This window comes from Hippocampus comes, unplaced genomic scaffold (genome assembly GCF_001891065.2).
Source record: "Hippocampus comes isolate QL1 unplaced genomic scaffold, H_comes_QL1_v1.1 scaffold22, whole genome shotgun sequence".
NCBI classification, from domain to species: domain Eukaryota; kingdom Metazoa; phylum Chordata; class Actinopteri; order Syngnathiformes; family Syngnathidae; genus Hippocampus; species Hippocampus comes.
This window is the reverse complement of record NW_017806175.1, coordinates 229,232-242,019: the sequence shown is the minus strand read 5'-3', so window position 1 is coordinate 242,019 and position 12,788 is coordinate 229,232. Positions and strand designations below refer to the sequence as shown.

The 12,788-nt window shown below is 42.2% G+C and overlaps 1 protein-coding gene across 1 annotated transcript in view; it reads right to left on the bottom strand.

The window, feature by feature from the left end:
* Positions 1-1,515: 1,515 nt before the first annotated feature.
* The window catches only part of cacna1ea (calcium channel, voltage-dependent, R type, alpha 1E subunit a), a 96,489-nt gene continuing 85,216 nt past the window's right edge, over positions 1,516-12,788 (bottom strand). The window contains exons 41-49 of the mRNA XM_019896459.1: positions 8,904-9,009; positions 8,070-8,177; positions 7,883-7,983; positions 7,512-7,618; positions 7,256-7,418; positions 6,885-7,013; positions 6,293-6,440; positions 5,836-6,005; positions 1,516-5,290 (exon numbers count right to left, since the gene is read on the bottom strand). Of these exons, the coding sequence (XP_019752018.1) occupies positions 4,787-5,290; positions 5,836-6,005; positions 6,293-6,440; positions 6,885-7,013; positions 7,256-7,418; positions 7,512-7,618; positions 7,883-7,983; positions 8,070-8,177; positions 8,904-9,009 (1,536 nt within the window). The 3' untranslated portion in view covers positions 1,516-4,786. The remainder of the gene's footprint in view (positions 5,291-5,835; positions 6,006-6,292; positions 6,441-6,884; positions 7,014-7,255; positions 7,419-7,511; positions 7,619-7,882; positions 7,984-8,069; positions 8,178-8,903; positions 9,010-12,788) is intronic.

Here is a 12,788-nt window from a genome sequence, read left to right as displayed (position 1 = left end):
CTTCTCTACCACATTCATGTTTTTGGCTTTGCTTGACATTAAACTCCATCTTGAGCCTTCTCGCATTCATCTTCTGTCTTGACGGGAAGGTCGGAGGGCGAGAACTGTGGCCCAGGTGAGGAATGTGACATGAGAATCAAAAGAGCGCGTGACTGCTGCCTCACTGTCGGCTCAAGATGGATCCCACTTACGGTAAAAGATCAAGGGGTGCGAGGGAAGTTTGGGGCCTCGACCTTCAATGAGCGTTGACGCTAGGGGGCTTTATATGATTGTGTACATTTAAAGGTACTAGTGAAAGATACATATTATGTCAACAATGCATCTGGATTCCCCCGCCATGATTTATTTTTTGATACTTTTAACACTCCTGACCAATATCAGTGAGTGAAAGTATCGTATTTGACAATACATAGACACAGACAAAATAGCGTCGGTGGAAGAGCACCAGGACTTGATAATGAGAAAGTAGAAATTGACTTGCTGGGGTCCAAGAGATGAGCTTGATATGCACAAAGTGAGTTCCTACACTTTAAACTGCAAGATTTCCCTTGCGGATGATGTAGTCAGTCATGCATGTGACGTGGGAAATTGGAGACCGCCTTGCACCCCTGATCTTGCACGTATTTGTAAGTATCTGTACTTTTTGTCAAATTACAGGCTGGGGTTTCCATTCTTTTTGCCTTTCATTGCAGTACTCCAAATGATTCTTTCGTCAATGAATGATGTTTTCTTTGTTTTACCCATTTGAATTTTAAATTACGATCGTTAATAATAATCATTCCATTTCTAACTGGTTTTGGCCAATGCTATTTCATAAATAAATAGATTTTCTCGAGAAACAGTTCTCTGCTATTTGAGTTGGTTATACCTCAGCAAAAATCACAAACCTGTCAGCCACATGGTCCACTACCCGGAAAAAACCCACGCAGGCCTGGGGAGAGCATGCAAACTCCAAACAGGGAGGCTGGAGCTGGATTTGAACCCGGTACCTCTACACTGTCAGGTCGACGTGCTAAACACTGGACCATAAAAAAATATTATCAGGTATATTGGACCTTATTAGGGCGGCCCAGTGCTCCAGTGGTTAGCGCGTTGACCTCACAGTGCAGAGTGACCGGGTTCAATTCCAGCTCCAGCCTCCCTGTGTGGAGTTTGCGGTTTCCTCCCACATTCCAAAAACATGTATGGCAGGCTGATTAAACACTCTTCTTCTACCTGTCACTCTACATTGCTGGCATGGATAGATGAACAAAAATACATCATGGATTTGATGATCTCTCAAAGCACAGCAATGTTGGGAAAAAACGGTCTCATTGGTTTAACTTCTGCTGTTAGTGGACCAACCAGGACAGCTCAAATGTTGTGTTTGCAGTCAACAATGTTGTTGACTCAAACTATGTTGTTTCCCGACTTTTTGGGCACAATCAAAAGTGTAAATACAATTTCAGGCTGGATACAATGATACTTAGTTGAAAAGATGATTCTAACAATGGAGTCAATAATATCACCATGAGAAAAAGACAAGTGATCTTTCTTTAATGATCACGTAAACACACTTTAGTCAAAGTAAGACGAGCATTGTGACTGAATGCAAATATGAACAAGTAGATATTTTGTACGCTTTATACAACATATTCAAGACGAAAACTCTCGTCGAGGAAATTCTGGCTCGAGAGGCAACTGTTTCGGGCGAATGTTCTCAGGCACATATGAGGCTGTTATGTATACACTGACATTAAGGCTATGTGCACACATAGGCGGGTATTTTTTCATCTTTTTTTTTATCCACAAAGGATACAAAATTAAAAAAATGAAACTAAACACAAAGTTCAAGATATTAGCTATTCGCTACAATCAGCCTGATGTAAAAGACAATTTTGGACAATTGGAACCTTAAATAAAGCCATTTCAGAAAAAGACAAAAAAAACTATTAAAAATAAAACCCATGATGGCCAGTTAAGCAAAACGAATTGGCAAGTGGAAAAATGCATTCTTGGGCTGTTCAAGAGCATGCCAAAAGCAGCAGCTAGCACATTAACCCCAAACTAGAAGGCCATTTGGGCCAATCAGAAGGCTGAAGGCAGTCATTTCCAGAAAAGGCACAGAAACGATAAAATCAAGTAACAAGAACAAAACAAACCAAAAAAAAAAACAAAACAAAACTGTCCTTATGAACTGCTATGCATTTGCAGGCTGTCATGAGCATGCCAAAGCAACAGGTGGCGCCATATCTTCCAAAAAAATGCAAGGCAATCTTAGCCAATTATAGTGTACAGTATTTTAAAAAGCAGAAAATGATCACTTATGGACAAAAACGTCATGCACAGTTAACAAATGGTGGACTATATAAAAAAAAAAAAAAATCCCCACACAAGCCGGTAGAAGGGACACATACACCAAAAAAAAAAAAGGATGAAAAAAATTGAGTACAATCTTACAAGAAAATTGACAGGTTGTGTACAAAATTAGTTCTGGAAAGTCCGGGCACAAAAGTCCATTGTTAGATAAACAACAATTAGCCTATTGTATATGGACAACAGGCTAAAATAAACACACCAATATATCTTATCAAAAAAATACCCGCTGTCAGTGTGGACATGGTCCAAGGTTAAGTAGTAAGCTGTTTGCTCTGCTGGCTGAAGATGTACCCTAACATGTGTGCCGCACAAACATGACCATTTCTTTTCAGTTTAGGAACTCCAGGCAGCCTGTGGATTCCCCTTCTGACAAAGTCTCCTGTTCACATTTTGGCTACTAGTTCAAGTTATGGTGACCACTACAGATCATGAGAACAAATACACCGCTTTTAAACAGTGTTAGAATGTGGTAGGAAATGGTACGAACCTCAAAAACAAAAAAAACAAACAAACAAAAAAAAAACCCCAGCATGAATCCATTAAAGTGATACAATCCCCACCATGGACATGGCAATGACAAAATACAATGACCAGGTTGGATTCCTCTCAAATGGTTTTGCAACAGATGTAAAATGTGCTCTTAATCTCTTAATGGTGCACATCCTTGATAAGGAAGAACACGTGCTGGGCTCTATGTACAAAAATAAGACGGCTTTACGGGTTGATATGGTTAAATACATCAGATTTTTCTTTTAAAAATGACATTGAGAAACATTCTGCACACCTTCACTCGCTACAACTTCATTTTGCTGCACTAATCCTTGATTCATTCCTGCCTCGAGAATGCAAGAACATAGAGCTTGTTTGGGTCAAGAAGGCATTTGTCATCATCCATGCACACATTTTTTTCACAGCGCTTGTCCTCATTAGGGTCACGGGTGAGCTGGAGCCTATCCCAGTGGACATTGGGCGACTGGCAGTGTACACCCATAATCGGTCGTCAGCCACTTGTAGGGCACTTATAGACAAACAACCATGCACACTCACACCTACAGGCAGTTTTGAGTCTTCAATAAATGTAAAATGATTAGTTTCGAGGAAGAAGATGCAAATGCTACAAGGAAGGCTAGAAGAGAGATTTGATTCCGGACCTCAACACTGTGAGGCAGAAGTGCTACTCACAATCCCGCTGGGCCACCATCAGTTTCATTCTGGCAAAATTGGTCCGGAATGAACTCGAGCAGATGCTTCACTGCGACCTCATTCCAAAGCATCAGTCGCCAACTCTCTGAAAGTACCAATTTGGTACCTTCAGAGAGTTTTTTTAATTGGTCAACTGAAAGAAGTTTCATCTTGAAAATCAGGTGGATCCACCTGTGCCTCTGCACACTTCAATCATCTCCGTCACATGATACAGTACCAGAAAATTGAGCACAAATTAAAGATTTATCACAACAGGTGATCTCAGACATCTGCGTGCAATATGTGGTGACAAGCTTACAAATGAGGCAATGAAGCCTTCATTAGCTTGCTTATATTTCCATCAACAAATCATTGTGAATCGGGACTTTCTGCAATGATTGCAAACTAAAATGATTTTTTTTAATTCAATAGTTCCTGACTACCGAAATACTTCAGGTGTCTTTGTTGTTTCATTACCCCAACATGGGAGCAACTAGTTGACGATTACAACTGCATTCAGTGTCATGGTGAATTGTATTTTCAATCATTTGTTTTTGATTTATTTTGGTGTTCTTCCATCCAAACATCGCTTGATGTGAAACTGGTCCATGGGTGGGGGAGAGGAAAAACAAAGCGGAGTGCTATTTCCACCGGGACCTTCCCCAATTACCTTAACAGTGGATGAACAGAATTGGTGATCCAGTCGTAGAAATTTGACCTCTTACATGGATTACTATCCACTCTTTTTTTTAGCTTGCTCTCGTCTACTATAAAGTCTATTTATCGATGACGAGAGAGCAGCATGTGACCAGTCTCTGTCTGTCGATGGCGCCACAGCGCTGTTTACTGGCATTGCTGAGAATTGCGGCCAATTCTGGAACAGATTTGAAAGGTACTGTACAAAGGGGATGTGTTGAATGGACTGGACACTATTTTCTGTTTGTTGAATCCGGGATCTGTTGGTTCGAAGGTCCGTTAAATCGAAGTTCCACCATATACTGAAGGCCCAGGTACTGAATGTACGGCCCTTAGATTTCACCATTAAAACCAGCCCAGTGATTGAACGAAATTGGACCCACCTGCTCTAGGCACAGCAAGAACACACAGCAAGCAGAGACAGGACAGCAAACAATGCTGATACGGCAGTGGTGGTTAGTGACGAGAGAAGATGTCATGAAGCGGTTCGAGGCAAGTGGCGGCGTTACTACGAGATCCGCTCCTCCTGTACATGGACTTCCTGCTTATTTTAGCAGCGGTCATCATCGTCTGTGTCACTCAGCAGCTCGCCGTCTGGGCTAGCCTGCGCCAAGTTCTTTTGGAAATGTCCATTGGGCACCTGCCAGGAGTGTCTGAGTTGAGGGGCTGAGCTGATGGCGTTGGCACGTCCCAAGCTGGTCTGCACGGCGGTCTCAAAAGTCAGGTGTTCTTGCCTCTCGCCGGCTTGGCCTCCCCTGGGGTCCTCGTGAAATGGCAGGTAGGGCTCTGAGATGTAACGGTGGGGAGACGGATGGCTCGGGCCGGACGCCTGACATGAGGAGGACTTGGCCTGCTTGGAGGGGGCCGGGCCGTCTGAATGCGGGGCGCGTCCCGCGGAGGAGGCCGGCGGTGCACTGGGGGGGTGGTCTCGGCACACTAGGGGGGAGTACGAGATGTGAGGACGAGGGCGGGAGGGTGTCTGCGGGAGTTGGCGCCGATTACGAGGGGTGCCGGACTCGGAGGCCGAATGGGCGGGGCTGCCTGTTGTGTTGACCTGAACACAAAAACATGTTCATTTTCAATATGGTTATCATTATTATGAAAACCTGATTCAAAATCAAACTTTACTTGCATCTCTGATTTAAAAAAAAATAAAAATGTAATTTCAAATTCTGATGCCCGATTTGAAAGCCTAACTCTGGCCTGGAACCTGAACCTTGTTTTGGAACCCATACTTGCAGCCCTAATTTAAAACCCAATTGTGAATTCCTACTGTGAGAGCGAAACCATGCCATAAAATGCTGATTTGAAAGACTTGTCCAGCCTGCCGCCTATACCATCGCTAGAAACCCTAAATTGAATTCCCATCTCTGGCTTCAAACCCTAATTCGAAATTTGAAGCTTGACTCGAAACACAAATTTGAAACCCAAACCTGGTTTTGAAACCCTAATATGATGCCTAACTCTTTTGCTTATAAATCAAACTCCATCTTGAAAACTTGAACCTTACATGAAATCCTAATCCATAATTTCATAACTTTCATACCTTCAAAGCTTACCCCGGTTTGAACCCCGGAGGGAGTCCTGTCGCGGTCTCACCTGTCTCTGCAAGGACTGCGGGCATCCTTCTTTGGGCGAGAGGGAGCGTCTCCTCTCGCACGACGGGTCTCGGCTTCGCTCTTCAGAGTTACAGCGGGACACGTCTGGAGACAGTAGGTGGCGCCGTTCTTTAGACCGCCCCCTCTCATGACTACTTTGATTGATTGAGCCTGTGAGTGGAGTCACATTGTGACGTTCACACGTCCAAAAAAAAAAAAAAGTATCTTTATTTTTTCACTTATCAGATAAACAAGTGTCCTAATAGTCTTATCCCAGCTGACTTTGGTGAAGAAACGGGGTACACCCTAAACTGGTTGGCAACATATAAGCAAACAACCATGCAGCACTCCCATTTACACCTACCCTGTCGAGTATACAATTCACCCAACATGCCGCAGGCACCCAGACATAAACTTCTAAATATCTAATTTGAGGAGGTATAAAAACAAAATGTGACCTCTGTAGCTCTTCTGTCGAAGTCTAAACATGTTGTCGGGGCTGACTCTCTCCAGGGAATGTTGCTCTTGCCACAGGCGATTCACACACTGGTCTCCGATGGTGGAAAAGGAGCGCTTCATCAGCTTTCTGTCAGCTGACATTCCAGGCTGCAATGGCACGGAGGCAGTTGCGTGGAAAAAAAAAAAACTCATCATGGCTGAGGCGCTTTTGGATCCAGCTCTGAGTTGGCTATTTTGACCAATTTGTGTTACTTTTGACCCGACAGTTTTAAGAGTGTAGAAAATAGATATGCACTTTAAAGAGGCGGGCCCTGGTGAGGTGGCATGTGACATCGGCAAGTCTGCGTGTGAGTGTGTGAGTTCTGGGAGACAGCAGCTTTTGTGTGAGATGTGTGCTCTCCAACATGCCAGGGCATCGCAGTAAGTAAACTGTAAAACTTAATTTCAAAAACCATATTGGCAATCTCGCGGGAATTTCCACGTCAGACAGATCAACAGGTTCCGCCCCAAAAATCGGTGATGTAACAGGGGTGTGAATGCAATATATCGGGGGAACATTGTAATACTTTGTATGAATCTTGTCTTTCCTACCTGTGGCTCCACAGCCAGTCTGGGCATGGAGGACGCTCTGATGGATGACGTGCGCTGAGGTGATCTGAAGACTGTTGGCTCTTGTCTTGATTGTTGTGTCACTTGGTTATACTCGACGACATCGGGCACCTAAACAAATGGAGACGACACATACAGTAAAGGCACATAAACCGTGTTAGCCATTCTAATTGGGTGCAGACCATGGACGGTCCGATCTACCATCCTGGACCTGTCTTAAATATATGTGGTCATTCTAGCTGTCATGGCTCAACTATAAGTAAAAATATAAAATAAAAGTAATGGAAAGAGTCAGAAGAATCAATTGGAGTTGTGCAGCTAAAATATTGATTTCTTTAAGAAAAAGTCGTTACCAGTGTGTCTAAATGGTGGTGGTGGTGGTGATAAGGGAAGTGATAACGGTGGTAAGGTGGGTAGTAATCATCATTCTCCTCTTCCTCTCCGGAACGAAATCGCGGTTGCAGGAACATATCTTGCGGGGAGATAGGGCTGAGGGCCACAAAGCCCCCTTTGGTGCTGCAGGGACAAATACAGAATACGGGCAAAAGAGGAGATTGAGGATTTGTGAGGATCATAATTGTGCAAGTGAATTGAAAGGCGCGTATTTACAGAGCTGATCCTGCACTGTGGCTGAGGAAGGAGAGTGATTTGGCATTGCATATGATCTCCTGGGGCAAGGAGGAAGCATCCATCCGCTGGAACATGGGAGCGTGTTTCTGCGTGGAAGAGAGCAGGAAATTGAAAGATGGATTCAGTCTAACTCCAACTGAAGTATTTATATAAAATCATGTTTTCCCTAACATGATGGATAGGGGTGACTGATAACTGTGATTCGGCCATAATTGTGTTGCCCTAATTTGCAGCTTGTCCATAGAATGCAAAAGCTGCATGTGTCGCCATGAACTCCAACTATAATATTGGGAAAAAAAATCCCAACAAAATGTGAAAAATTACTTTCACGTATCTAAAATAAAATGTACTTGTTCCTCCAGCTGCTGTCGGAGCTTCTTGGCCTTGCTCTGCTTGTAGTAGTCCATGATCATCATGGCCGCGTAGATCTTTCCTATGGTCATGTCACTAGCTGAGGAAATGAAAACCTGTGAGATACTTTTAATAGGCTAATTAAAAAACTGTTAGCACACCAGATTAATTTAATTCAAACATCACCTTTGTTAATAGGAACCAGAAGGTCCAGCATTTTCTGAGAGAGGTGAGGCCAGATGACACTGATTTCCTTCTGAAGGTCCAAGTCCATCTGATTTCGATCCTCTCCTCCTGTACATACAAGCGGTGATGACTCCGCATGAGGAGCAGTTCTCCGCCAGATGGCGCTGTGTTCCTTTGTTTTAATATGCGCTCTATATATAATAGAGCAGCAATTCCGTTGCAAAATATGAATAGAATGCAATCAATTTGAATACTGTCGAACCTAATTTTGAAGGAACTATGTTAAAGTGAGTGAAAGCGCTTCATGTGGTCCCTTGCTGCAATCTTTTGGCATCTCGTTGCTAAGGAACTATGTTGAAGTGAGATGAGGAGCTTCATGTAGCGCTTTGCTGCCACCTCATAGCATCTGTAAGAGTTTTTAAACATCTTTTTTTGGGGGGGGGGGGCTCGGTCCCTATCGTCCAAGTATAACAGGGGAACACTGTTTCATAAAATATTTAAGATGCACTTGTACATAAGTTGTCCTTGTAGTTGAGTAATTTTCTAGGAACAAGTGGCTGGGCACAAATAACCCCTGCCCTCCTGACAATGTTATGTCTTGTGGGAACATTTTGAAGACGACATTGTAATCTGGATATGCGGTAAATAAAGCAGATGGATGGGGGTGTGGGGGGTGTGGGGGTCAACAGGAACTGAAAAAAAAAAAGTAATACGGACTTTTGTCCATGTCGATAAAAATGTTTCTGATGAAAGTACCACTCTGCAAAAGACAAATTCACAAGCTACCATGAATTTCAACTGATGAATTGTGAATGTTTTGACTTTTCTTCTGACCTCCAGCTAGCTTGACTTCCAGGGCGGTACGGATGAGGGCCATGAGGGTGGATGTGAAGTGGACGGACATGTCCTCGTCCACTGGCATGTTCATCAGGACGAGTCTCTGGGGGTTGTAGAGACATACAGCATCATAATCAGCAAAGCTAAATCACAAAATGAAAATTAAATGGATTTGTTTTTAAAAGCCCATGACCCTAAACGGGATAAGTGAAAAAAAAAAAAAAAAAGAATGAATTAATTTTGGAAAAAAAAAGTCCAGAAGTGCTGTGGTGACAAAGGAAGAAGTTAAATCTTCTAATCCACTCATAGGATGTGAAATTACAATTGCAAAGTGAAAAATCTGAATATTATGAAGGTTTTGTTGACATATATAATGCAAACAGGTCATGTATGTATATATAATGGTACAGTATGTATATATGAATGTACAGTTTATTAAAGTCACCACAGCCATCATTCCAGAGTTTCAAAACACATTGAATACGAGTGCATTCACCAGCCACAATACTAGCTACACTTTTAAATAATTTGATCAATAATATCAAAACCTTGACAAGGACAACAATACTAAATTCTGACTGACAATGTCAGAGGCATGAATTGAACATGTTTACTAGGGTGGGTGCAGTGCATTCCATGATATTGAGAAGTGTTTCGACTATTTAGATTAGTGACATGGGTAAGGGCAAAATTCGAACCAGTTTTCAGTGGGATGCGGTGCACTGCCACAGTAAGAACCAACATTATTAAATTCAGTACCTCTCTGACTGTGCCAATCACAACAGAATATTATGACATAAGACATACACATGCACGCAGATACGATGCTGGGCTGTGGCAGAAGGCACATGCGCAAACGATATGGAAGAAAAAGAAGTATGACGATGACGAGATCGAGCATGGGGATTTTTAGCAACTCCCTTAGAAAAGAACTTTCTTGAAATAGCCACTAACAGCAAATAAACAATGTGGCACACACATCCCGATAGTCTAATTTCTCCTAAATGTGTATATATGTCTCCAAAAAATGAGGACACCAAGGATCAAATCTTTCTCCCTTCTCTGTTGTTCTCCTCGACTCCTTAATGGTGGGAGACGCTAACATGAAAACAGAAGAGCGAGGAGGTTGCAAATACTCGAAACATATTTGATTGAGCCACAGACACCTTGATGTGAAACGAACCAAAGGCCGATTAGGAAGTGACTTGACGCCCTGTTGCCAAATTTATTTTGTATTTAGTTTGTATTTTAAATTAAAAAAAAAATGTGTGCTCTCTTTGAACATTTTAACTTTTTCTCATAACCTTTTGAGTGTTCAAATTTTGTTTTTAAGCAGCCTAAAGTATGCAGTGGGCCGGATATGACCACCAGGCTGGAGCTTGGACTTGAAAATAAGCTAACATTTAGCAATGACTCTTCTATTTCTTCAACTAATACTACTACTACTACTACTAGTAGTAGTGCTATTACTACTACTAGTACTACTACTACTACTACTACTACTACTACCACGACGACTACTTTTTCTTCTTTTATGTATTTTCTGTCCATCTGGATGGCACCATGCTGCTGCCCACTGGTCAGTTTCTGTATTACAACAAACTTTTTGGATTTGGGGATATGGTGATGTGTGTGGTGTGCTGTTGGTAGAACACAAGTATAAGAATACACTTTCAAATTTGTTTCCACAACATATGCAGGGTCTCGCACAATAATAATAATAAAAAAAAAAAGCTAACATTGTTAAAAATCGGAATGTGTGTACCTCGCTGTAGTTGTCTGTCATAAAGCAATGGAAACCAAGCATTTCATCGGCCAGTGAATAGACATTACTGCTGCAAATGAACAATACAGCGTCATACAGTCAACGGAAAATGCTTTCTAAGCAAATAAAATGGAAAACTTGATCTTGAACAGCGCTTCCCTTCAGATACAGACATGAGCAGCCTCTTTAAGGTCTACCTTATAAGCCACCTTGGATGGGCATTTCTTGCCGAGGCCAAGGGGTGGCGACATGTTGGTCAACATCTCATACATGTCAGTGTAATGGATGCGACCACTGCGGGTGCCAGGTAGTCATGGCGATAGGAGGAAGTAATGGAGGGAGAGGAAATGTAAAAAAAAAAATATCACAAACATGGAAGTGAAGGGGAAATAACAGAATGGCGGAGAAACAAGAGAGGATTATTCCAGTGCATCACATACCAGGACAGAGTAAAGTAGGTTGCATTATTTCTATGCTGATATGAGGGCATAGAAATTTCTGAGGGAAGGGGAAATACTTCAGAAAGAATGAACAAAGGAATGACAGCCTAGATCTGGTGCAAATGACATACTTACACAGCACATGTGAGTATGAGAGATCTTCAAACCAGATCTACAAGGTAGAAAGAGTCAGGCTTCCCGCAACAGGCTTCGCATTTCAATTAAGCTTCAAGTATTAGAAATCTCATGTGAATGCTGAGAGATGCTTTTGATCGGGGTGGGGCGGTTGGGGGGGGGGCATTTATTAGACCTTGACTCTTGAGTTAAATCCATGCCCATGCATGCATTTCAAATCATATTCCCCTTTTGAAATGAGTTGAAATGCCATTTAATTGTTCCACCCCCAACAACAATTTTTTTGTAACATTTAAAAAAAAAAAAAAAAGAAAAAGCACAATTAATTTAATGCCTTATTTTTTTTTTTTGCTTTCCTCACTGTCAGTGTTGTCAATGTGTTCTCCATCATTTGATAGACAGAGGTCCACAGTTTGGAAATTATTTTACCACCTTTGGTAGAGTTAGCATTAACCCTTTCAGTGGTTACTACAGTGGACAGCTTATCGTGTTATCAGGTTACAGGGTGCACGAAAGGGTTAAAGGGCTCGCTGTATTGTTTGTAGACGGCACACGTGCACTCGGGTATATTAACTGGTCCAGCTTCATTTTCATGCTAGGGCAAGTCTCGTTTACTGTGTTTAGGGATTTGAGAGACTGCACTACGCCACGCTCGGTGTTCCAGCGCCCAGAGGGCGCTTTTCTTTTACACGCCACTGGGCATAGCTGACAGTTTGATGGTTGAAAGAAGACTACTGTGTTCATGCCCACAACGAGGCAAACCACTGTTTCTAAAAACGTGTTTCTTCGAAAATATCAAAAGAAAACTCCACCCATGCTAGCAGTTAGACCACGTAAAGCTAGACTTCTGCTCGGCACGGTTATAGACATAGGAGTTTCCTCTGCCTGAGTTGAAATCAATTTAATAAAGATGCTGCTATTAGGTGAGCGGAATAGCAATAATCAGAAACACAAATAATACAGGTGCCTATAAATAAATTAGAATATTGTATACTAAGTATACCAGGACATCAGTATCAGTTATTGAGGAGTTTAGCGAAAAAAAAAAATGAAAAATTGTTTCGGCACAACACTTTTAAGAAGAATAATTCCTACTTCATTTCAACACAAAAAAGGACTAGGATGGTTTATAATTTCTTGAGCCGATGAATTGTTGGTTTTCGTTGGCTGGAAGCATCAAATTGATCAAAAATGTAATCGTGCATTATTTCACTCGGAATTGAACAAATGAAATGAAACATTCGCCGATATTCAAATTTCGGGAGCTGCACCTGCATGTACTGCATGAGTGTAGCTGCTCATCTCTCCGCATTCACACAATGATGTGTCCACATAAGTTTATGTGGGCACGGGGAGTGCCGTCCCTTAGTACCCTGACACTGGACTGTCATCATTCTTTGACCATCGCACCGGAAAAGCACACTCCTAAAAGAGTCAAGCAAGGTGGTGACAGTCAGTGACGACGAAAGAAGAGGAAGGAAAAGGAAGAAGTCAGCGAGGGCCCCAAACGGCGGAGGCCAAGTGGGTTTTTGTTCGTTTGTT